Consider the following 26,133-nt stretch of genomic DNA (forward strand, 5'->3'; position numbering starts at 1 on the left):
CAATGATTTTAACGTACCACAATGCTACCAAATATATGCTTACAATAGACCCGTTAACTAGTGTTGATTTTGGTTGTTCGATATGAAATTAACGGTGAAGATGATTTAACAGAAAGAGGAATGCTAACAATCTAATAGATTTTAAATTAATGAATGAAAATAGAAGGTTAAGTGTTTGAACCACGTTAGGTTCACTTCTCAATTGTTCCCCAAAAAATATTAGAGTGTTACTTTTCCCACTCTGCTGCCTTCTCACGCGCCCTGCAAAAATTTCAAAAATACCCCTGGTCTGGATTATATTTTCCGAACCAGATTGTTAATGCTTTCCGGATTTTAAAATCCGGACAAAATCAATATGAAATTTTTGTGTCTTTCTTTGATGTCAAGGGTCTCTGTTGACCGTTATATAACCCCTGCATAAGCTGCAATGCAATTGCAGGGGTCGTATGAACGGTCAACAGTGACCATGACACCACAAACACTCCTACAAAACTTAAAAAATTTGAAGAAAATGAAAGAAAAGAGATGAAGTGAAGAATGAAGGAATCCGTTGATTTCAACTTTCAATAGATGGATTTGGATTACATCATCTGGACTGTTTTTACACATTCCGATATATATACCGAAATGTGTAAATCACCCCGGGCCTAAAAATCTAGCGCCTCCCTCTTTGAAATTCCAAACCCCTAACCCTAAAAATCTGGCGCCTCCCTCTTTCAAATTTGAAATTCAAATTTCCTCCATTTCCTCCAACTTACTCTGCATTAACTACATTTGCTTAACTATAAACCATCAAAATCTTCTATATGAATTTAATGTTGTTACGTTTCCTATTCCCTTCCAATTTCCCACCCCACCTATTCCTATTTCAATTTTCTGTCATCCTATTCCACCAACAATAGTGTACAATGATCTTATGCTTTATTCTTCTCTCCTTTCATCTAACACCGATGCTATTCTGGATTTTAAACCTCCGTAGCACACCCTTCGCCGCTTGCATGGTGTCTGCTCCGGCAATAGAAGCTCCATTCTTCGCTCGATTTCAGCATGTCTCTTTCCATGCACTAGCAGCGACGAGGGTAAAGGATTGCTGGAGACAAGAGCACAACCGCACAAGTGAAGGTTATTGTTCATTTCTCTCATCTCTCACTCAAAAATACACATATGATGTTTTTTTATTTTTAATTTGTCTGTTATTTTTTCTGGACAGGGTAGTGAGGGATCATATCGTCATATTTTTTCTTGAGGAAGTATGTTATGTCTTGAATTGTTCTTAAAGAATTTGATTGAATTTATGCAAAATCACATCTATGTGTCTTTTGACCATTTTATGACATATCTATTGATGTAAAATTGATATTTTGATTGTCTATTTTATTTGGTTTTTTACACTACAGATTATGACACTAATTTCTTTATGGTGTTTATGATGCAATAATTTGAAGAATCTCATCTCATTGGAATTGATATATATGTCGCTGAAGCTAATGAGTTCTACCATTCTTTAACAATAAATTCAATTTAAGGGAAGACATAATCAAATTTAAGGACAAATTTAAAACATTTTTATTAGTGATATGATATCTTTTACTAATATTAGCTGCAGGAAGAATGACACACATGTTGTGAGGACTTGGTCATTAGCATTCAAAACAAGTGCATATTAGCAACAAAAAGAAATGTAAAACGCTGATTATCCACATTATGTTTGAATGTAAAACAATGTCTTACAATCTTTCTTCTTTGCTTCTTTGAATGCTAATATGTATGCTTCAGTTGGATTCGCCCCCAAATCCTCATAGCCATCATGCATCAGATCACTCATATCTTGTGCTCGAAACAGAGATTTTATCAAAGCACTCCATCGTTCGCAGTTCTTGCCATCAAGAACTAGAAAGTTTGATCCAAAAGCATTGATATTCATCTTGCTTATCAAGAAATCAAGGCTCACACATCACAAAGGGTTTCCCACACACTTCACTCATGTTTCCCTTGGATTTAACCGAAGAATTTCAAGTTGATTCCGTTATTATCGAGTTGAGCCGAGCTGGATCAAGGTCGACTCTCATTTTCAACCAAGGAATCTTGATTTGATTTAGTTATTATCGAGTTGAGTCGAGATGGATCAAATTCGACTAAATTTCAAACAACGAATTTCAAGTTTGACGTGTTTATTTAATTTTTATTTTATTTTATAGTATTACATTTGTAAATGAAAATGAGACGGAGGGAGGGAGTATTGTTTTTTGAATAACAAAAGCATAAACATATACATACTCTATCACTCATAAGTCATAACAAACTCAATACTTGATCACTCAAACGTCACTTCATACATTCGCTTCGTCTTCATACATTGGCGTATTCTTCGATCGCTTCTTCTTCCTTCTACATTCATTTCTTCTTTCGATCTCGATTAACGAGGTAATGTTTCTGTGCTGCAACTTTAATTCTTTGATTAACGAGTTAATTAGGGTTTCTGTGCAATTCAATATTCAATATTAGGGTTTTTTAATTCTTTGATTAACGAGTTAATTAGGGTTTCTGTGCAATTCAATATTCAATATTAGGGTTTTTTAATTCCATCTTTCGATTTGTTCAATTTTCAATTACATTTTTCAATTTTGACCACGTAATTAGGGTTCCTCTGTTTATTTCATAATTAGGGTTTTTGAATAATTTTGGTTTCTTTTCTTAATTAGGTTAAAAAAATGGCTTCTCCTCATATATTTTTGTGGGAAATTGATGAGAATCTGTTCAAGGTCCCTGGCTCTTCTCAATTCAAGTCAATTGACTTGGAACCACACTCTACTGAGTTCCGGTGTGCTGAGTTACCGTGGTAAATTTTTTTCCAAATTTGATTTGTATTAATTTAACATGTTCTTTGTGATTGATTGATTTTTCTAACTTTGCTTCTTTCTTTATCTGGATCTTGCAGGAGAGCCACACTCTATAACAGGAGAAAGATGCAAAAGCTTAATATGGCAGTTTCTTTGGAGCTTATCTTGAAGCGCATACCATGGCCTATAAACACTGAAGTTAGTATATCACTAGTTGATCAAGTGAACAACGGGCTGAATACCGTTACCTGTGGTTAGTTATCACCATAGTTGTCAAAGCGGAAACGCGGCGCGGCGCGGCCACCCCAAAAATTGACGCGGCGCGGTAAGCGGGCGCGACGCGGGCGCTTTTACATGACGCGGACACTAAAACTAAATATTATATTAACTAAAAAAGTATGAAAAGAATATATTTAGTATTAATATAGATGAGAAAATTTTATTTTGCATTCACATTTAGACTTCATCTTGATCATATTAATTCCTAGATCTCTAGATCTCTAATCAATCTTTCACTTCTTCCCTTTCTTCTTCATTTTGACTGTAAAAAAAAGGATGATTAACAGAGAACAAAGATGAGATTTTGTGGTTTCTGATGAGATTTTTTTGTTGACCCGCTTTTTGCCCGCGTTGACCCGCTTTTTGCCCGCATTGACCCGCTTTTTGCCCGCGTTGACCCGCTTTTGCCTAACGCGCGACTCGGTCGCGTTCTGACGCGCTAGGCTGTTTTCAGCCGCTCCGCGCCGCGATCGCGCCGCGTTAGACCGCTATTGACAACAGAGGTTATCACATTACTCGTTTGTCTTGGATTATGCTCTCATTTATTATTATCAAAACATTGGAACAAAATAAACTAATTATGGTTGAGGACTGTGTAGTAAGACTATTTTTCACATGTCTTTAATGAATGAGACACATTAGCTTTTATGAGCATCTGTAACTAAGTCCAAGGTATTATCGTGATTTTATTGAAGCTCTAAAGTGTAGTTTTTGCTAATATTAACATGCCGTGATTCTAAAATACTCACCTCTAATCCAAACATACAATAAGACTTTCTTGATGGTATTATCAACTATTAGGAAATCTCCACCAACATTTAACTTCTGTCATTAACTAAGGTTATTTTGTCAGGACATAATTTGGAAAACAAACATGGTAGAACAGGGGAAAATATGTGAAATCATGGATATGTGAAATCATGGACATAATTCGTATGATCTTTGTTTTGTTATCTTGATAAACTGGCATGTTTAGTAGACGTAGAATGGATAAAATGCTTATCCGAATACCATATACTATATGAAAAAATTATGCCTTAATGCATAATCTTATCTTATGGTTAAGTTAGTTAATCATTAGGTTAGGTTATTATAGTCAATGAATTAGTTAGTGATGCATTCCCTTTTAAGCTTAGTTACTGGACTAGATTATTGTTGAAGAAATATAGTTTAGAGGAGTGCACAATGAATGGTAAATTCCCCATTAGCAAAGTTCTCATGTTATGCTTAGCTTGATTGAATATTGAAGGTAAGAATGTGGTGACCTTATTAGAAGGGTTAAAGTTGTAGACTGTAGTCAGAGACCATGTTTAAAATTGGAATAATGTTGTACTGGTTGCTAAAATTGGAACTATATGTAGTACAAGTGTGAATTCTTGGAGTTTGTGTAAGGTGGACTTCAATAATGAAATTAACATCTGTTGGATTTAATAGACGAAAAGTGGATAAATATTTACATAACTTCGTTTGATATTTGTTTTCTTATCTTGATAAATTGGCACGTTTAGTAGACGAAGAATGGGTAAAATGCTTATCCGAATACTGTATACTATATTGTTTGTTGACTGGTTACTTAACAGTTTGAAAATTAGTTCTTCTTTATAGTTTATAATATTATTACTAATAAACTATTATTATCAAAACATTGGAGAAAAACTAATTATGATTGAGGACTGTGTAGTAAGACTATTTTTCACATGTCTTTAATGAAGGAGACACATTAGCTTTTATGAGCATCTGCAACCAAGTCCAATTTAATCACTTAGAGTTTGACAGAATTGCGGTGTTATCGTGATTTTATTCAAACTCAAAAGTGTAGTTTTTGCTAAGATTAACATGCAGTGATTCCAACATACTCACCGCTAATCCAAACATACAATAAGACTTTCTTGATGATATTATCAACTATTAATAAATCTCCACCAACATTTAACTTCTGTCATTAAGTAATTATGTCAGGACATAATTTGGAAAACAAACATGGCATTACATATGCATAAACAAGTAGTAATTCACCAACATCACAAATTCAGATCAGTAAATCAATACAACAATTATCAATTGAAACAAAACATAAATCCTACATAAATGTGTTACATAATGAAACATAGACACAAATCCTTAAATAAGAGATTGAAAATAATCTCAAGTTAGCAATTTTAAACGTTGTCCGGTGTCCGACACCAAACATGTGATTCCAATCAAGCTCTATTGCATCGACAAACACTTATGATTGAAGGTGTGTCCCAGTGTCCGACACCGACACTTGTAATTATATTGAATTATGTCATTTTCTCAATTTTATAAGTGCTGACATGTCAATGTCAATGTTGTGACCGGTGTCCATATCTGTGTCTATACTTCATAGCATTCAAGCATACTAGTTTTTAATATCAGTGTCGTGGCGGTGTCTAGTATATGTGTTAGTTATTCGTAGGTAATAAACCCCTAATCAATTAATAAAACACATCAAAGTTACGTTTTAGAAACGGAATCGAACAATTCAACCGATTGAACCATAAAAACACCACCTACAACCGAGATAAGAATGTGGTTAAAGCTGTTGTCAGAGACTATGTTTAAAATTGGAATAATGTTGTACTGGTTGCTAAAATATATTTCAATGATCTATATGTAGTACAAGTGTGAATTCTTGGAATTTGTGTAAGGTGGACTTAAATAATGAAATTAACATCTGTTGGATTTAATAGACGAATAGTAGATAAATATTTACCTAACTTTGTATGATCTTTGTTTTGTTATCTTGATAAACCGGCACGTTTAGTAGACGAAGAATGGATAAATTGCTTATCCGAATACCGTATACTTTATTGTTTGTTGACTGCTTATTCTAACAGTTTGAAAATTAGTTCTTCTTTAGAGTTTATGATATAAAGAACATGTTTTGATTTTATTGATCTTTGTGAACAATAAGATTGAATATTAAAATTGTTGCGAATAATTTTTTTTTCCCTTCTGTTTATTCCCTTTTAGTGTTGTGTTATAATTCTGTTTTACCTTATTTTTCAGCATGCAAGCGAGCTTTTGAGCCAAATTCCCCAAAGCTTGATGTCCCGCCACTTATATCCGTGAATGATTTTTTTAAAACTGAGTTAGGCTACTTCCTCAATGGCAGTTGTCTTATTCAGTTTTCAATCTCGTGTCCCAACAAGTCTGAATTCTTTTTTCTTGAGGCACTAGGTGCTGGTGCACCTAAAACTGCTGAAACTGCTGTGTGTGATAAAACTGCTGTAGATTCTTCTCTTGGAACAAGTGGTGGCAGCAGTATCAAAACTAAATCCAAACGCCTTGCTCTACAATCAGCTGCTGGTCCTGTTTTTGGTGCTAAATACGACGCTTCTGCTGGTGGTAGTAAAGTCGTTGCTTCTGTTGGTGGGAGTTCTATTGAAACTGAAAGTAAAGTTACTACTTCTGTTAGTGGTAGATCAGTCGAAACTGAAACCAAAGCTAGTGCTTCTGATGGCGGTAGTTCTATTGAAACTAAAAATAAAGCTGCTGTTCCAAAAAAATCTGTGGATCCTTCTATGGGTTGTGTTATTAAAGATACTCCAGATCTTTCTGTTGAACCAGGTTGTGTTACGAAAGGCGCTAAGGATAAAACAGATTTGTTAGGCCTTTTCTCCCAAGCTTATAGTATCAATCTTAATCAATTTGTGGAGATGAAGTTTAGAAAAGCTCATCGTGCAATATACTTTAAAGATGCTTTATATGATCTGCTCTCTGCCCTGATGAAGAAAACGTGGATTGGTTTAGATATAAAATCAGTTAAGGAAATCAAAGAAGCATGGGAGGACCTCAAGGGTTTTCATGAAGTTCCTGAGGTGATTAATTTGATGCAGCCCCAAATGGATAGAGTGTTTTCTGTTGGGAAGGTTGTTGAGTGCAGGGCAGAGATTTCCTGCTGTGAAAAAACTTTATCAGATTTGAAGAATCAGCTGTTGGTTCTGGAAAATGAAGCAGCAAGCTATGTTGAGGAACCTGAGTCGGCAATTGGAATCGGTAGTATCTGATCCTGACTTGGCAATTAGAATTGGTAGCATCTGATCCTGACTCGACAATTAGAATCGGTAGTATCTGATATAGGAAATACTTTGTTCTGTGTACTTTTGGTTAGTGCTGATTCGTTTAGTTACTATGGTTGTACTTCAAATAGTCCACTTCAACTTCGAAAGTGCTAGCAAAGCTATGAGTTTGAATGTAACTGAGCAGCAAAAAAGTATATTCTTTAATTCTCATCCAGGTTGGAAGTCAGCAGTAACACTGATATTGTTAAAATGCCAAATCTTCGCAACATGAACAAAGAAGATTCTTTCTTTAAATCATAGACATAGAATATACTTTCTAAAGCTTTATGTGTATGTTTTTTTTGTTTGCGTTATAATTTTACATTTGCTTTCCTATTCTAGTTTCTTTCTCCTTTTATCAGGACACAATCTTCATTATATCTTCGGAAATTCTTTTGAGCACAGACGAATAATTAAATAAAGAAAGTGTTTCGGAAAAAAAAAATTGTGGTTTGAAGTTTGAACTATTATTAATGATTAGAAAGAAGTTGTGTTCAACTCATTTTAAGTTGCTGAACATTATGAACATAGAACATTTCTTTGGGGTAAGACCAGGAATAGGAACAATGAGTACTAAGTAGGTCACTTAAAAGCAACTAAAATGTCGAACTCGAACATGTGATTATTGTTAGTAGTATGACAAATATTGAAGTCATCAAGTTGCATTTGTAATGGTTATTTTTACCGGTAAAGGCTTAAAATGAGAGCAAGTATGGTTAGTGTTGTAAAAATCTTAAAATGCAACAGTTGAATGATGAAGTATATTCCTCACAGTTGTTGCACTTGAATGATGTATAAGGTGATTAACTAAAGTGGTTTATAATTTAGACTTTTGGAATCTAACATTGTTTAGCGTTACTTTTTGGCCCTTAATAATCTAGGAACCAAACCCCTTAACAACAAAGCAGTTGAATATGAATTATATAGGAATTAGATGGTTTTCAACATTAAAGAAACAAGTTTCCCACTGTAAAATATGCAAATTTGGTGACAAATAAATACCTGCCACTTACTGCTCAATGGTATCAATTTTTGGATGATATAGAAAGTAAAAATACTCCATGATTTCATTAAGGAAAGAAGCTTTCCCTGTTCATGTTGCGCAGATTCGACACTTTAGATATGTCACAGTGGACGAGCATTTCTGCTGCTCATCGATATTCAAATGCACAGCTATGCTAGCATTTTCAAAGTTGAAGTGGACTATTTGAAGATAATTTTGATTATGATGATTTCAGTTGCTCTATGTGATTGGCGTGCTAAGTGCAATATTGCTCTGAGAAACACACGCAGGTAACTGAATTACTCATGTGCGTCGAATTGCTTCCTCCATAAATTTGATTCTTATAATATTCCTTCTCCTTTAGAATGCTCAACCGATTTATAAAACTTAATTTACTGAACTGAATGGGAGAAACGGTTTTTCTTTTTCCGAAGGATTACTAGGAAAAAATTAATTTGCTTGTCTGATGAGAACCAAGAATAGCATGAGAGCTGAGCAGGTCACTAAAGAGAAACTATATGTTAAAATGTTTGACACACATGATTATAATTGGTAGTATGACTATTTGTATCCTACATTGTCAACATTTTTGGGTTGTGCATTTTAAATACTAGTCTTTGCCCCGTGCAGCGCATGGGCAAAAAGTGGTATATTGTAGTGCGTTGAATTGTTGACACTTAACATATTAACAAAATACTCCCTCCGTTTCAAAATGAGTGTCCCTTTAGCCAAAAAAATTTGTTTCAAAATGAGTGTCGCTTTCAGTTTCCAATGCAATAATAACTTTTTCTTTTCAATTGTACCCTCCAATTAATACTCTGCACACTACTTCCAAAGTATTACTTTTAAAACTAACCAATAGTTAATAAGGATAATTTGGTAAAATAACCATTCTCTTTCTCTTAATCATTGCATTTCTTAATATGTGTGTAAACATCTAAAACGACACTCATTTTGAAACGGAGGGAGTATATAAGATACTTCTTCAAAAAAAAAAAATATATAAGATACATTGACATACATATATATTTGAATATAGGGTTAATAGGCTTTTACCCCCTGCCATTTGGGGGACTTTTGGTATACCCCCTTTTCAAAAAAAACTTGGAGATTCCCCCCTACAAAATGAAGATTCCTTGGTTCATCCCCTAAAGCCAACTGTCAGCATCTGACTGTGTAAATTAGCTTAGGTGGCATGCTGATTGTACACTAATTAACTGACACGTCACAATTTTTTTATTTTTTTATTTTTAAAAGTATGTTAAAAATGTGAAATACCTAAAATGCCCCTAAGGATAAATTAAAAAAATCAATTCTTTTTCTTTCTTTTCTTCTCCAGCGATCCATCCTCTTCTCTCTTCTTCCCCCACTGTTCTCCTTCTCTTCTCCATATCTCATCCTTATTTCTTCTTCCTTCCAACTTTTTTTTGACAAAATTATTTTCTATTTTAGTTTATTCCATTCAAATTTCTTTTAATAAAAAAAAAACTCATCCTTCTCTTCTTTCTTCTCTCTACCGTACCCTTTTTTTCCTCCTGCCTCTTCTCTTCATCCTTTTCATCTTCTTCAACAACTTCCCTCATCTTCTTATTCCGTCTTCAACCCAACCCAAAAATCTTTGTTCTTTTCTCTTCTCTTCATCTTTTTCATCTCATAAATTAAAATCCAAACCCAAAAATTTGTACTTTTTTTTACGTTAAAAATTTGTTCAATATGGAAAAAAAATTAAAATTTTCTAGATCAGCTGCGTTGTTGTTGTTATGCTCTTAAAGTTCGCGGAATTGGGTGTGAAATTAAAAATGAGGATGAGGGTTTTTCAAAAGTTTTGTGTTGTTGTGTTTCTGGGTTAAGTTTTGGCAGTGAAGGTTTGTGTTTGTGTTTCTGTTGTTGTGTTGTTGTTGTTGTTGTTGTGAGTTGCTGTTGATGTTGCGTTCTTGTCGGTTTGGAAGATATTATTTTGTTGCTATATTGATTATGTGTTGTTGTTGGACATAAGAAGAGGGAAGTTGTTGATGGATGATGAGATTGATGTGTTGTTGTGGATTGTTGTGTGTTGTTGATGAAGGAGGAGAGAAGAAGAAGAGAAGGCGCTGGATAAAGAAGAGGAGAAAAAAAAAAAATTTTTAAAGTTTTTTTAATAATCTTTCTTTTTTTAAGTTATTTTTTAATTTTTTTAAAAAAAAATTAATTGTAAATAAAAAAAAAGATATATAAGTGAGATGCAATTAAAAAAAATTAAAAATTAAGAATCTGGAAATATTTTTTTTAAATTCCAATTAATATATAAAAATAAAATATGGAAAATTATATAATCTGAAAATTCTATTTTTATTTTAATTGTCAAAATCTTAATTTCATTTTTTTCAGAGAAATTAAATATAGAAAAATTTCGAAAATTTTATTCCATAATTTTTATAAAATATTTTTCGAAATTAACAAATTAGAAAAAAATTCATATATTTTTGTAAAAAAAAATTCTGTTGGATAATATTATTTTTCAAAACAAACATGTTGGAGAATATTATTTTTTAAGAATTCTTTTATAATTTCCAAAAAAAAATCCAGAATTTTTTTTATTTTTTAAAGCATTAGGGGTATTTTAGGATTTTTTTAATTGTTTTTCAAAAAAAATTAATTGTAAATAAAAAAAAGAAACATATAAATGAGTTGTAATAGAAAAAATTAAAAATTAAAAGAATTATACAGTCAGTGTGCCACGTAATAAAAAAAAAAGCTGACTCAGCACGCCACATATGCACTGAGGGGGGTAATCCAAAGAATCTTCATTTTACAGGGGGGAATCTCCAAGTTTTTTTTCGACAGGGGGGTATACCAAAAGTCCCCCAAATGGCAGGGGGTAAAAGCCTATTAACCCTTAAATATATTGTTTAAGTATATTATTTAAGGTATTTTAATAGTTCTTTTTGAACAATATGATATTTTAACATTAAAAGTTTTTAAGTATAAAAGTATTTAATACCAAAAACAATTAATAATCTTTAATTTTTCATTTATACTAATACCAAATATAATTTTTTCCATAATTTCTTGGTCCTTATTAATAATATAATTTTTAGTTTTAGGGTCCGCGTCATGTAATAGCATCCGCATACCGCTCCGCGTCAATTTTTGGGGTGGCCACGCCGCGCCGCGTTTCCGCTTTGACAACTATGCTCCTAAGATTCAAAGATGGGAAAACATTTAGGAACATTGGCCACCATACCTTTGGAAATTTAGGAACGTCAACTTAAGTCTATGTTTCAATTACCCTTAAGGAGTAAGACCCCACACGTAGAGATACCATGTGACCAGTAGATGCAACTCAATAGGCGGAGGGATATGTCGAAATCAACAGAGAGAGTAAGACCTCGCACGTAAGGATCACCGTGCGACCAGCATGTGGAACTTGACAAACCGATTAGATTATCATGACATCACATTATAACAACTTTTATTATTATTAGGTTATATTATCATTGTAACAACTTTTATTATTATTAGGTTATATTATCATCGGTCTATTAAATCACAAAAACAAACATTTTCGTATATTTAGTTAAGTTTAAGGGTAAGACAATAAATTAATTTTAAAATATCTTCATTCCCCTTGTGAACCAAACACCTTTTTAATTAAAATTCCTCCCATCTTTTGAACCAAAAATATATTTAATTAAAATATCTCTCATTCCCTCCCTTCCATTAAAACCCCTCACTTCCTCTCCTCTTTGTTGAACCAAACGGACCATTAGAGTTCAACATATACATCATGAGTTCAATGTGTTATTTCAATTTTCTTCTTTTTTGTGGCTGAGGTTTGAACCCCGGACCTTGCATATATTATGCATTGTCCATACCAACTGAGCTGAGCTCACGAGAAATGTTATTTCAATCTCTAAACTACCACTTTTATACAGAATTGCGTTTAACCAAACACACACGTATATTTTTTCGGGGGTGAATGATCAATTCTTTAGGCGAGATGAGCAATTTTCTATATGGTGGGCACTGGTCTGAAAAATGACGGCCCAATGGATACTGTTCTGAATTATAAATCATGAAAGGGAACATTAAATTGTACATCCCATCCATTGTTTGAGTTTGCTGTATCTTATCGTCTTCCTCTTATTATCGTCGACAGAGAACAAAAAAAAAAAAAATCCATCGAACCAATTTTAAACGAACGAAGCTAATCTCTCCCCACCGGCGGCGGCAATGAAATTGAAAAGGCAGAGGAGAAGCTGCTTCCCGGAATTGGTTCGTTGTTGTTCATATTTAGATTTAGATTTACCGGATGATTGTTGGGAACGTGTGTTTAGATTTCTCCACGAAGGTGGCGACGAGGAAGACGACAACCGTCGTTGCTACTTGAAATCTCTCTCCCTCGTGTCAAAACACTTTCTCTCCATCACCAACCGTCACAAATTCATTCTCAGAATCACTCATCCAACCCTCCCTTTCCTACCCCGTCTCTTCCCTAGATTCACCAACCTTACCTCCCTCGACTTTTCACACTTTTACTGTGACCTCAACAATCTTCTTACCCAAATCTCTTATTTGAAGTTTAACAATTTCACATCTCTCAATCTCTCTAACCAATCCACCATTCCCGCTATCGGCTTGCGAGCTTTTTCCTCCTCCTACTCCTCTACAATTACCACTCTCACTTGTTCCAACATAGGCTTTATCAATACCATTCATGATCTCAAGCTCATCGCAGATTGTTTTCCTTTCCTCGAACAACTTGATCTCAGTAACCCTTCAAATCTCCAAGTGGTGGAGGAGGAGGAGGAGGAGGAGCTTCTTTCAGTTGTCGCAGCACTTTTCAAACTCCTTCGTAAGGTTAATCTCTCTCGTCATTACTATGTCAACGACCAATTCATTTTCCAGCTGTTTACCAACTGTAAGTTTCTCAAAGAAGCCATCCTAATAGACTGTTATCGCATTACCAACCACTGTATTTCCTCTGCTCTCCGTCTGAGACCCGACTTGAACTCTTTATCCCACTCCCCTTCACTCAAGTCCATAGCACAACCAATGTTTGTTACTTCTCATTTCATCGACTCCTTGGCCAGTTTAAAGGCTTTGACTTGTCTTGATTTGTCCTGCTGGCGCATCTCCGATCACTTCCTTTCCTCTACTGCAATGCAAAGTCTTCCTTTGACGAGCCTTGGCCTCGGATATTGCACCGGCTACACTTTTTCTGGAATCTTGCTTTTTTTATCCAAGTGTCTACGTATACAACATTTGGACCTTCAAGATACTGATTTTCTCACTGATCACCATGTTGCCGAGTTGTCTTTGTTTCTTCCTGATTTGGTGTCTATAAACCTTAGTTATTGTTCTCTGCTCTCATATTCTGCTTTTTTTGCACTCGTTAGGAACTGTCCTTCTCTTAGTGAGGTCAATCTCAGATTCGCATGTATAGGGAACAAAGTCATGGCCTCCATTGACAACTTTAATTCTTCCAGGGATTCTCTTGTTGCATACCCTCAATTCAAGTCTCTCGGTTTGTCCAACAATTTTCGTTTACAAGATGAAAACCTCATACTATTTGCTTCCATTTTCCCCAGTCTGCAACTTCTTAATTTGAAGCGTTGCTCTTGCATAACCGACCAATGTGTTGCTCAGCTTTTAAAGAGATGCCATAAGATTAGACATTTGAACCTAACCAACTGTAAAAGTTTCAAGTCACTTCAAATCGACTTTGAAGTTCCCAACCTTGAGGTGTTGGACTTGACACATACAAGAGTTGATGATGACACACTCTATGTAATCTCAAAGACGTGCCGTGGGCTTTTGAAACTGTCGCTGCAACTTTGTACGAATGTCACCGAGAAGGGAGTGATGCATGTGGTCAAAAACTGCACAAAACTCAGAGAGATCAATTTGGATGATTGTAGTGGAGTCCATGCTAATGTTGTTGCATCCATGGTGTTCTTAAGCCCATCCCTGAGAAAGATAGCTGCTCCACCTGATTTTCCTACGACCGACAGAAATAGGAAACTCTTCTCGCGTCATGGATGCCTTCTTGAACTTTGAACCCTGACATGCTCAAGTCAAAGTGCTGTGCAGAATAGATGTAAGATGTTTTTTTGTTCAGATTTACTTCTGATTTTTTTTTTTTTGTAACATATTGTTTATTAGTCTGCGCATGATAATTGCTTAAGTTATTTTATTGAGATTTAACTTATTGAGAAATTAATGATGTAAGTTGCTCATCAGTCTCCGATGCTTTTTCATCCCATTTGCGTCTGGATCTTATTTCATGTTCATGATTAGAAGTTAGGATGCATGCTCAAGTAGTGGTAGTCCCTGGTTTATCTCACTGGGCACAATAATAAGGTGCAGGGCAAAATGACTCCTAAATTCAAATATGACAATATTTTAAAATTTATTAATATTATTATTTCTAATTGTCCATTTTTGCCAATGTATGACATTTTTCCCTTTTTCCTCATTGTTTAAATGTTCCATGGAATATTGGATCTTTCTCTTCATTAATACCTACATAGTATGTTTTTTACTTTAATGTTTCATTAATTTTAATTGGGTCCAATTACAAGATAAAATCAAATGATGAAATCTATTACTATTAGCAACCTTAAGCAGAACTGAATGGAGTTAGTCAAAGAGAGCCCTTAATATGGTCCTCATTTTGAAGGGACCATTGGTTGACCACTATAAATTAATGGCTACCACTGAGTCAGTCACCATTTTTTAGCAAGTTTTTCCCGGGCCCATGGTATAAATAACAAAGATATTGTATTTTTGGGTTTTAGTCCCCCCCCCCAAATTTCAATGCAGATGTTAGGCCAATTCTTTGCTTTTGTGCATAAAAATATAGTTATGTTGCGAGTGACTCATTTTTGTACAAAATATTTACCACTTTTGATTCCTCGCCTGCCACACACAGCACAAATTATGATAGAGGGAGTATAACACAAATGCATAACTTCCATTCGTGGCCATAAATAGAACGATATGTGAAACACAAGAATTTATGACTGGATCGTACACTCTATTTTGAGTGGTATTTTTGGGCCAGAAACAGAGTATGGCAGTAGTAGGCCTTCTCTCCACCAACAGTTGTCGGTGTTCCAACGATAGATTCCTATAGTGACGACAGAGATTGTGCGAACACAATGGCACCCCAACTGGAAGAACTTCTCCTTCATCTTCAGTACATTCATGACCTTTTCTTCAACCTCTTTGCAGCAAAATATATATTGGTGCAAAGTACCCACTAGTAGCCAGTAGGCATTGTTGACGCCGTCAAACATTGAAATCTTCATTTTGGACATGATGTACCACAATTCTAGGGTCGATATTTTGATACCCGTTGATAGAAACTGGTACCAAAAACAGATTAATAGTAATATTACAATAGAATCTTAAGAAATTTGAGAGTTTTGGATCTCTCCCTTCCCAAATGTTCGAGAGTTGGGTCTCTCCCAATCCTTTACCAACCAACCGAATCCCCCTTTCCCTTATCCCATAACTTCCCTACATATGACACAAATACATAACTGCCATAGATAACCAAAAATAGGGGTGTTCGCGGTTCGGTTTAGATCGGTTTTGAGGTAAAAAATCAACTGATCCAAAATAAAAATCACGTGCGGTTCGGTTCGGTTTGGATGATTATGTTAAAAAAATCCGAACCAATCCGATCCAAATATATGCGGTTTAATTTGGATCGGTTTTTGGATATCCAAAGTGTAACATGTAATTTTTTTTATTAATATTAATATTACTCATACACAATAAAATAATAGGTTTGATACAAAATATGACAAATTTATTTAAAAATTTAACATTGCACAATGAATGACAAATTTATTTAAAAAGTTAACATTACACAATGAAAATGATTGATTATATTTGAAATAGATGACGTTGTAATAATATAGATTAAATTAATGCAATATATAAGATTAAATACCAATAAGTAATATATTAATGCAATATATAATACTAATAAAATAATAAATAAGTATAAAAATTTACTTTTGCGGTTTGGTTCTGTTCGGTTTTGAAAAGGCAATCCAAAATCCGATCCGATCATAGCGGTTTTTCCAAAACAACATCCAAACACATCCAAAAATATTCGGTTTTTTGCGGTTTTCGATTTTTTTGGATCGGTTTGCGGTTTTATTTTGGATCGGTTTGGATTTGAACAACCCTAGATAACCATAATTGCCCTAATTAAAAAATATATAACTGCCCTCCTAACTAAAATATAATATAACATAACTGCATTATTTCAATACTTAGAACCGTCTAGCAGGCCCATCCTCGGTCCTTTGCTGCCAACACCTTGAGACTGTTCCTTTTCCGCGTGATCACCCAAGAAATTGTTGAACTTTAAGCATCTGGAGTATTCTTGTCATTTTGCAATCCCAAAAACAAGTTCTTGATCTGCTCCATATCAGGGAACTGCTGAGTCATCAATTGGTTAGTGACTTGTTCCAAATTGGTGTTCACCTCTTGGAGAGTTTGGTTGTGTTCATCAACCATTTTCTCCATGGACGTCATATGATTTACCATGGCGCTTGCCATTGTAGCGGCAGGTTAGACCAATTGTTAGGAACCTTTCGTTTGGTATAAGAAAGAATTCCTAAAACCGGGTAGAATTGAATAAACAAAGGAGCGATTTTATTGAAAGATAAGGAAAGGATAAAAGAGAATGGGGAGAGAAATCTACTCTCAAACTTTACAATGCTCTCTACCCTTAGTGTTCTCTTATTTATAACATTCTCTATAACAACCTCAACTAACTTCTAATATAATAGCAACTCTTAACTGCTTTAACTACTCTAAATTCTCTTTATTCTATAATCCTAAAATTGGGTTAATCACAATGTTAGAGAGATAGTGAGAGAGAGGATGAGAGTTGAAGCAAACTTAGGGTTAGGGAGAGAAAAAGAGACGTTTGTTATCGCAAAGGAACTTTGCGCGACAGTAATGAAACTACAATTGAATGTTTCAACGTGGCCCCTTGAGATTTAGCCACCGGAGGAAGGGCAGTAAGACAATCACAATGAGGGTTTGATATTTTCGGAGGAAGCAGAGAGATGTGGAGCCATATATTTGTTTGGGAGTAGTAAAGGGACTCATATGTTAAACAAAATTGAAACCCAAAAGGTCAAAAACAACATAAATTAGCACCTTTCTTATTTAAACCTTACTAAACAACGGTGACCGGCTGTAGCCTTTAATTTATTGAGGTCCTCCAATGGTCCCTTTAACTTGGAGACCATATTAGAGGCTCCCTTAGTTAATATGTATTAGAAAATCTTTTTATTTTTTAATTTACATGCCAAACTTTTCAGTTGATTTTATGTGCAAACACTGATTTTTATTTTGTAATACATCAAACAATAAGGTCTCTTATGGATCAAGGGGTGTAATCCAGAACTGGTGAAGGTTCTTTCTTTGTGGCGAGTGTAGCTTTGTGTCTAGATTATTTGTTCATTTTTATCAACTAGTTAGGTATTATTTGATGATACCAGGAGGCATGTTCTAGTTCTATATGTAGTTTTGCTCATTGGGAAATGGACATTCAAATGAAACTGTTTTGGCCTAATTTTGCATGCAGTTATTTGGTCAATAAGGGAATGTAGTGCTGGGTTTGGGTGAAAACACATAGCAGCCCCTATCTATTTCCAGATTGGTGTATTAACCCAACAGTTTGCGCTTGTTTTTACGAGCAAGTAAGGTTTCATTTTGAACACAATATTAGGTGTATCGGGTGAAGGTTTGAATAATATACACTCCCCAGCTTGAAGTTCTGAAACTTTATGTCCAGTTTTAGCAGGATTTAGCAAGTGTGGTTGGTAGTCAAGGATCGAAAAGGCATTGTTGAGTTGGGTGTAGACCTGAGTTTGGACATTAGGTGGTGGTGGTTGTGAGGGGCGTTTAGTTGTTCCTTGTTTCCATATTTCAGCTACAATGGAGGGCTTACAAAACTATGACACATAACGATATCGGACGATCGTGGTGTACTCCTGTCCTGTGTTGTTTTTATTTAGTTTTTATTGATCTTTGTTGTTGCTTGTTGATTCATCTTGTGGCTACTTGATTCTTAATTATCTATTTCTGTCATTCACGCTATGTTGTTGTCATTTATAGACTCGTTTTGGAGGTATTTCATAAACTGTATCATGAACTGAATTAAAAATTTATGACTTCTTTGACACACAAGGGCAGCATGGATTCTCCATCAATGGCGCTACTAGTTCAATATCTATTATTTTTAATTTTATTAAAAGACGTTCGAAGGACTAAAGAAGATTGAAGATGGATAGCCGCTAAAAAAAGGATTGAGGATGGATTTGTAACTTTAGTGTATTACAACTTTACAAGACATTGGGCGAGATTGGTGAAGTTGTTTATAATCCTGCAGTCAAAGAATGGAAACCTGGTTTCTTATTCTGCTGGAGGGTGTGATTTGGATCTCTCAAATATTGTGAAGCCTTTTTCTTTCGGTTGCTATTTATTTTTATGTAATTTGCACGTGCTTTATGTCTGTTATAAGTTATAACTTATAAGAGAGGTTTGGTTTCTTTTACAATATTTGTATAATAACGTTGTTGTGTATTCAGCTTAGTATTTTTTTTTCATGCCGCTGATATTAAGCGGTGGCATAAGTTTTAGCCTTTAGTATAGGATTTATTTATCACACCACACTAAGATGATATTTAACTTATTTCATTTAAATAATCTGTTTTGATGAGAGAAAAAAATTGAGAGGGTAAAATCTGTTTTAATATTTAAACATTATTCAAAATGTTCTATATGCTAATAACAACATAATAGTTTGTTGTCTTCGTGAGCTTAGCTCAGTCGTTAGACACAATGCAAAATATATGCAAGGTTCGGGGTTTGAACCCGGCCACCACAAAAAAAAAAAAAAAACATAATAGTTGCTGCATTAAACTATCGACTCGTTCTAACCTATATATGGAGAAATTTGGTTGAGATGGGAGAATTGATATTAATGTGTCTCAAGTAAGAATGTTATTTTGTGAGAATAATATGAATAAATGGTACTTGACCAAAAAAAAAAAAGTGAATAAATGATAGCCTTTATAATAAAAGAAATGAATGAGATTAAAACATATGACTTAAGTGAGTTATGAATCAGTTTTTACTTCTATGCACCAATTTGTTAACACTATAGTTCCTTCTTCTACGTGCATTTAAACCCTACCTTTTTCCGCTTCAACGTTTCTTCTCCCCCTCCAATTATTCATGCTCATCAAAAGATAAATCAATATCTTCATCTTCTTCGATATGATTAAAAACAAAATTCAAGTAGGAATCATTGGTGCTTAGGAGCAACAAATTTAGCCATTATCTTTCTTTAGAGAAGAAAATACCGTGAACTTTGCAATACAAATTAAAAAATTGCAGTATGAGGAATATAGTGAGCGTTTTATCTTTTTATTTTTATTTTTGTCAAATAGTCTAGTAGCTGGAAGTGGAGAGTTTGGAGTTCAAACCCGAGCTCCTCCAAAATATTGTCCTTACAGTTCACAACTGAGTTGTACTCAGATGACACATTTTATTTTTTTCTATAATCATATTATAGTAATACTTTCTCTGAATCAAATTGGATTAAATACATAAATTACTTTTCTTACTAGATAATTTTGGAACATACGAGAAGTTCTTGCAACAAATGACAGGTTCGTACTCTACATCATTATATAAAAACAATTTTAAAGTTAACCGTCTAGTTAAACAAAAAAGATATAAATGCATTTTTTGGTCCTTCTATATTGAAAAGAATGTAATTTTGATCCCCTGTTTCGGCATTTTAGTCCCCTTATTTCAATTATTCTTGAATTTTGATCCCTCGCTCCACTTTAGAGCCAATTTTGATTATATTAGAGCCAATTTTGATTATATGGTCTTGTACCTAATTATGTTGTGGCGCCTATGTGACAAAATTATTATACATGTCATTATTAATTTATTTAATTCATTTATAAACATTTTAAAACATCTTCATCAATTTCATTTTTGAAAGTCTCAAACGAACAGCCATGTAGAATCTCAAAGCATTTCCACCACAAGTGACCTCTTCCAGTAGATCCATGTCCCTCAAATGCTTTAGGTTTATGAATAAGAGTATCAACGGGGAGTGTTAAAATTGAGACAGGGATTTTGATTTTGGAACAAGGTGATGATGTTTCAGGTTTATGGAAGAACATATTGAAGAATTTGGGTAATTTTTTTTAGGTTTATTCAAGTTATAGGGTATATTGAGAATTTGAGGATTTGAAAGGTTTAAGACATTTTAGATTTGATAATCTGAACTAAATAGTATAAGATTTTTCTGCGAACCACATTACACCGACTATTTCTGTAGTCCACGATATACATAAACTTCTATAAAACAGAACAAATAACCATGAACACTTACCTAGTAGATATAAACACCAATTTAGTTGCGGTTTACTACAGCTGGGTAAAACTCAATATGTCCAGGGTCCAGGTTGATGTCACACTGTCTGCTTTGACTAAACCGCAGAGGCACAAGGAAGGTGGACAATGTTGATTATCGTCGTCCATCAACCGACTCAGTTGGAAGTGTCTGGTTCACCTAGATGAAGTTCAGGAACAACGATAATGTGAGAGTCATGTTCTCTATATTTAGTCAGTAGAATTCTAAAAGATCGATTGAGTTGGACACTTCCTTGGTCAGATATTTCGAAGATATTCAGAAAATTTTGATTCAACCCGGGACCTACGAAGAAATCAAGGCTTGCATGAATATGCCTAATGAAGATTAAAGACTGACTGATCCATGACCTTTTATATGTTTTATCATGTTATCGTACATTGTTGAATTATGTTGTTGGAATTGTTAATTGAAATTCTTATTTTTAACGTATGTTGTTGAAATTAAATATTCGGTGTTTGAACTCTATCAAACCATCCAAACCTTGAGGTTTAACATAGGACTAGATCGGATTATATAAATTTGAAATGTTATGGGAATGAATTCGAGTTAATCAATTAACACACCAAAAATCATCCAAACCTTGCTTGTAAAGCCACAATCCACGTTATGGGATGGTTCATAATATATTATATTATGAACCATCCCATAACGTGGATTGTGGCTTTACAAGCAAGGTTTGGATGATTTTTGGTGTGTTAATTGATTAACTCGAATTCAGCTATACAAGCAAGGTTTTAAACGATACACTTTATAAGGACTTGACACACACCCTCTTAAGAACATTTATAGATGGAATTGGACTAAAAGGTTTTCTAAGTACCGACATTACGTGTGTCTCAATTTATGAGAAACGTGCGTTTGGTTGAGCGTTGTAAACCTTATTTCTGGGAATAGGAGGCTGGAAATAATTATACTCATGTTTGTTATAAAGGAAAAAATATATATTCCCAGGAAAAAATGATACCGAGGAATACTTTTTTTCCATGAAGACGGTGCTTTTATTCCCAAGTGATCAACATGGAAAACTTCATTCCCGTCGGTTATTTTGTGCAAAATAATGTGTTAACCCGACTAATCCATTAACCCCATACCTTAACTGTCGTAACATTTTATTTTTCTTCTTTTACGTGTACTTATTATTATTTTTTGATACATATTATATTAATTAATTAGGAAAATCATCATCCATTTGTGCCTAGGCCTCATGAGCCCTTCTGGAGGGTGCCTAAGCCTTTTTAGAGAGCATTCGAGCCCTTAAGAATATATTGGCGGTCCACAACCGCCCAAGCACGATTCTTTGGACAAGGCGATGTGATGAATTTATAAGGTCGATCATATAGGATACTTTAGAGCGTTCTAGATGTTTCTAGAAGCCTTTTGAGGTGGCGCCCTTAAGAGGAGATGTAGAACACGAGTCTAAATCCTTCCAAGAAAGTTGCATTCCAAGAACAGATGATTCATAGATTCATCTTTTCCACAATCACCAGCGCACATCAAAGAACCCGAATGAACAACCCCACGACGAGCCAAATTGTTTTATTATTAGAATCTGCTTATGCAAAATTCTCCATGCAAGAAGAGAAACTTTGAGAGACATTGCTTTGTTCCAAATTAGCCTTAATCTGGAGGCCATGATTTCTCTTTTCCTACTTGCAATGTTCACAGATTGGAGGCCATAATTCTCAAGGTACTGTGGCAAATTGAACATTTTATTGCTAAGCATTTTGATATATATGAAGCACCAAATCTGTTACACCTAATCAATATAGACTTTGATCACATAATTCCACTAAATGGAATTTGTTGTAGTGGTGGATGATAAGTAAACAACCATTGAAGATTTCATTTTGTCTCACCTTATTATGATGCATAATCATTGACAATTCTATATTTTGAAGGACACTAATGACTATGATGCAGCACTCAGTTTGAAGAAAAGTTGGGGAAATATACAAGCTATTCATGTATTTGATAATGGGAGTTTGACTAGCCAATATTTAACCAAGGGACTAAGTTCTCTCAATATACTTTTGCTGCAAGGTACATAGTTGTTTTGGATCTCTGTAATGAATTTAATGGTGCCACTGTCTCTTAGGATTCAAGAACTCCAGAGAATTGTGTTTCCTTTGCTTTATTAACTTCTGATACACTAAACCTTAAACTTTGCCAATGATAGAGCAGAGCCAATAAAACAGAATAAATCAAAAGAAACTAGAGAATAGCGGCGAATATTATTAAGTAGATGGAACAAGGAAAAGAGTTAGGAGTTCCAGAGAAAAGGTCCTCAGCAAAGTTTCTTGCTGCCGGCCCTAAAAGGCTACTAACAAACAATCTAATTGCTTACCTGGAACTCCATGTACACACTCACTTGTATTGAATATTACCAAGGATATATTATCAAGAATATTATAAAAAATAGATTCCGATTTACCAAGGATATTTTATCTGTAAACAAACGCAAAATAGATTCTAATTTTTATAAAATCTCTAAATTATTCAATATCAAAATCACTTTTATTTTAATCCGTAAAACACGGGACCTTAATTTACTTAGAATTGATGCAATGTAATATGATGTATCCAAACTTAGCTAAAAGTATGTCCATGGTAAATGCAAAGTGAAACAAAGCCTTCCTAGTTCCCTCCCCTCCCAATCCCTGACTAATTTCTTAAGACATAGTAAACAACTAATTCTTATAATTGACTTTTTATTTTGCCATGTATCTTTTATTTTTAGACTAGAATACATGGATTCATATAATTTGGTTTCATTTTATTCAATATAAATGATTTTCATGACGTTTGTGACAAATTTCATGATAGAAAGTAACTACTATATGTCATGTTGTATTTGTTAAAGTCCCACATTAACAAGATTCAACAAACACTATGTTTATAAATGTTTCATAAGTGTTACATGGAAGGGATGTGTAAGGGAAATAGATTGAAACTAAAATTTCTCAATTTATTTCTTTTCTCTAGACCTTTTTTTTCTTTTTTGACCTCTACAAAAAAGAGAATTTTCTCAATTGAATTCCTTTTAACATTCGCTCCATTTTAGACCTCTAGAAAGGAAAATAACTTATTTTTCCACCCTATTAACTCCTTGTGCACCCTCCAAATTGATAGTTTCACCTCTTTTTGGATTTTATAATCCGAAACGTACATGACATTTTTTTTATTATAAAATTTGAAGTGTGTGTACATAGTTTCAACTCACAGTGTATATATTCATCACAACTTACAGTTTTGATTATATATTCCCTTCAAAAATCACTTCATTTTGGTCCTCTATAATCGAAGAGAAAAAATTTTCCCATCCTATTAACTTCTCATGTGCCTTCCAAATTGATTATTTGACCAGAGTTTAGTTTTTATAATCTGGAGCGTATTTGACGTTTTTTAGATTGTAAAATCCTAATTGTGTTTACACAGTTTTGATCAAATTCAACTCACTTTTCAAATTATTAATCACCAAAATGATCAATATATTCCTTTTATAAATAATTGGGTCATTTTCCATGTTTCTTTTGACTTTTGTTACAATATAGGATTGTGCGGTGATTATAAATAGTCCTGCATTTTCTTCCACTTTCATTGCAATTCACAATTTCTTTCCTTCTTCTCATTGCAATTTCTCTGTATGTAGGAATCTCCTCATCACTGTAAATGCAAATCTCTCTTTCCATGTTGTCCTATGATATTTATTGGTGGAAAGTTAAAAACTCAATGTGCGATTTATCAAATATATTGTTTGTTTTCGTTTTTCTGATATGTTGCATAATTGCATGTATTATAGATGTTTATAATTACATGTATTAGGAGATGTGTCCTTGGAGATTTTGCTTGTTGACAAGCTAAGTTAGGTCCTTGTTGCTTTCGATTAACTGGACTCGACACGTGTAGTTTCTAATATTCGTAAAAGTATATTTGAGGCTTCCTATTGTATGGTTAACCATAAGAACCAGCACTTGAGAAGAAATGTTTGATTCAACTTGAGATTTCCTATCTTTTCATTGCCGTATTTCACTTCAGACAATCTTGCACTACTTACACGGGACGTTAAAGATGATGCACGCAAACTCTTTAACATCTCTAGTATTTTAGATTTCGCAAAACTAACAGATGGTCAAATTCAAATGTTCTAGGATGCTCTAAAGATTGTCTTCAATTAAGATTTTCTATGACTCAGTTACGGAATAGTTGTTTGTGTAAGAATTAAGATTGTCTTTTTAAGTTGAGGTGATTATTTGGGAATGTAGTTCTTGAAAAGGTGATTACCAACGAAAACTGAAATTAAATAGGTCTTGCTAGCATTCTTAAACTGCAAGATTATAATAATAGACTTAATCTTAGTTACTATGATTCAGTTACGGAATAGTTGATGTAATGTTCTATTTGTGACATGCTCTAAGTAATGTTGATTTATCTTTGAATTGTTATTTTTATTATCTTTTTTTTTTGTATTGTTGATTTAAGGTATGTGAATTTCTTTGAATTGTTATTTTTATAAACTTTTAATCAAGAAAACAGAGATTTTTTTTTTCACTTAGTAGAAAGTTGGGAAATCGCGAATCGGTAACTAGCCAACTTGTTCTTCCAATGAAGGTTTGGAAATAGTCTTTGCAGGTTCCTTGCAAATTGATACCTAAGATTGTAGAATAATTAAACGTAAAATTATTCTCAAATAAAAATTAACATATACATATAAACATGAATTGAATATAAGCAAAAGAGAAGGATCGATAAACTTATCTGTTCTTAATAATTTCAGATAGCTAGAGTACGACATAACCTGTCAATATCCTTCACCAACAACTCATATGTAACCTACAAAATAACAAACAGTTATATAACATGAGGCGTGACAAAGTCACTATCCTTAAGGATTTATCCGCCTCATAAGCGTATATCCTCCCATGATACAACATGTTCTTCACGTGGTCAAAACACCATGACATGTAGTTTATAAAATCATGAAATAGAGCAGGTGTCAAAAGGACCAATTTATGTTAACTTTTGAAATAAAATAAAACTCTAAAATTACAACAATCCCCCACATATTTCAAAAGTTAAAATAAAAGGTTAAAAGGAGTTTTCGTGGGTAAACATCGTAGATGTAATGCATCGGAACGGTATAGCAAGCTATGGAACCCGTCTTAGACTGATGAGGCTTAACAAACAGTGAATTGGTTTAGCAAGTTATGGAACCCAAGACACTTGGTGTATGCTAGAGGTCTCACAATCACATTACACCCCCACAATTCTTACTGTTACGCGGTTGTGCGCTAATAGGCCGTGCGCGTGCCTGGTATTCATGAGTGCTCTAGAGACCCGCCACGGTCTCATGCAAGCGGCCCCACTTGACACTCATATAGGTGATTCCATCTAGTGTATTGATAGAATTATGGCAAGTGCACCAAATACTATCGAAGTAGTAAAAATATCGTTCCC

The 26,133-nt window shown here is 34.1% G+C and overlaps 2 protein-coding genes across 4 annotated transcripts; both read left to right on the forward strand.

Moving 5' to 3' along the window:
- Positions 1-2,289: 2,289 nt before the first annotated feature.
- Positions 2,290-7,486, forward strand: LOC146924573 (uncharacterized). Of its 2 annotated transcripts, none has more exons than XM_085710668.1 (4): positions 2,290-2,424; positions 2,703-2,839; positions 2,939-3,093; positions 6,150-7,486. In XM_085710668.1, exons 2-4 carry the CDS (start codon positions 2,712-2,714, stop codon positions 7,148-7,150), a joined length of 1,284 nt encoding a protein of 427 aa, XP_085566794.1. In that variant the 5' UTR covers positions 2,290-2,424; positions 2,703-2,711; the 3' UTR covers positions 7,151-7,486. The 2 variants fall into 2 exon arrangements, with proteins under 2 accessions (XP_085566794.1, XP_085566795.1); XM_085710669.1 differs by having other exon boundaries at positions 2,703-2,821.
- Positions 7,487-12,283: 4,797 nt separating this feature from the next.
- LOC146924574 (F-box/LRR-repeat protein 16-like) lies at positions 12,284-18,856 on the forward strand. Of its 2 annotated transcripts, none has more exons than XM_085710671.1 (2): positions 12,284-14,286; positions 18,412-18,856. In XM_085710671.1, exon 1 carries the CDS (start codon positions 12,420-12,422, stop codon positions 14,244-14,246), a length of 1,827 nt encoding a protein of 608 aa, XP_085566797.1. In that variant the 5' UTR covers positions 12,284-12,419; the 3' UTR covers positions 14,247-14,286; positions 18,412-18,856. The 2 variants fall into 2 exon arrangements, with proteins under 2 accessions (XP_085566797.1, XP_085566796.1); XM_085710670.1 differs by having other exon boundaries at positions 18,417-18,856.
- Positions 18,857-26,133: the final 7,277 nt, after the last annotated feature.

This window comes from Medicago sativa, chromosome 5 (genome assembly GCF_051527215.1).
Source record: "Medicago sativa cultivar Bolivia chromosome 5, Bolivia_mono, whole genome shotgun sequence".
Lineage (NCBI taxonomy): Eukaryota > Viridiplantae > Streptophyta > Magnoliopsida > Fabales > Fabaceae > Medicago > Medicago sativa.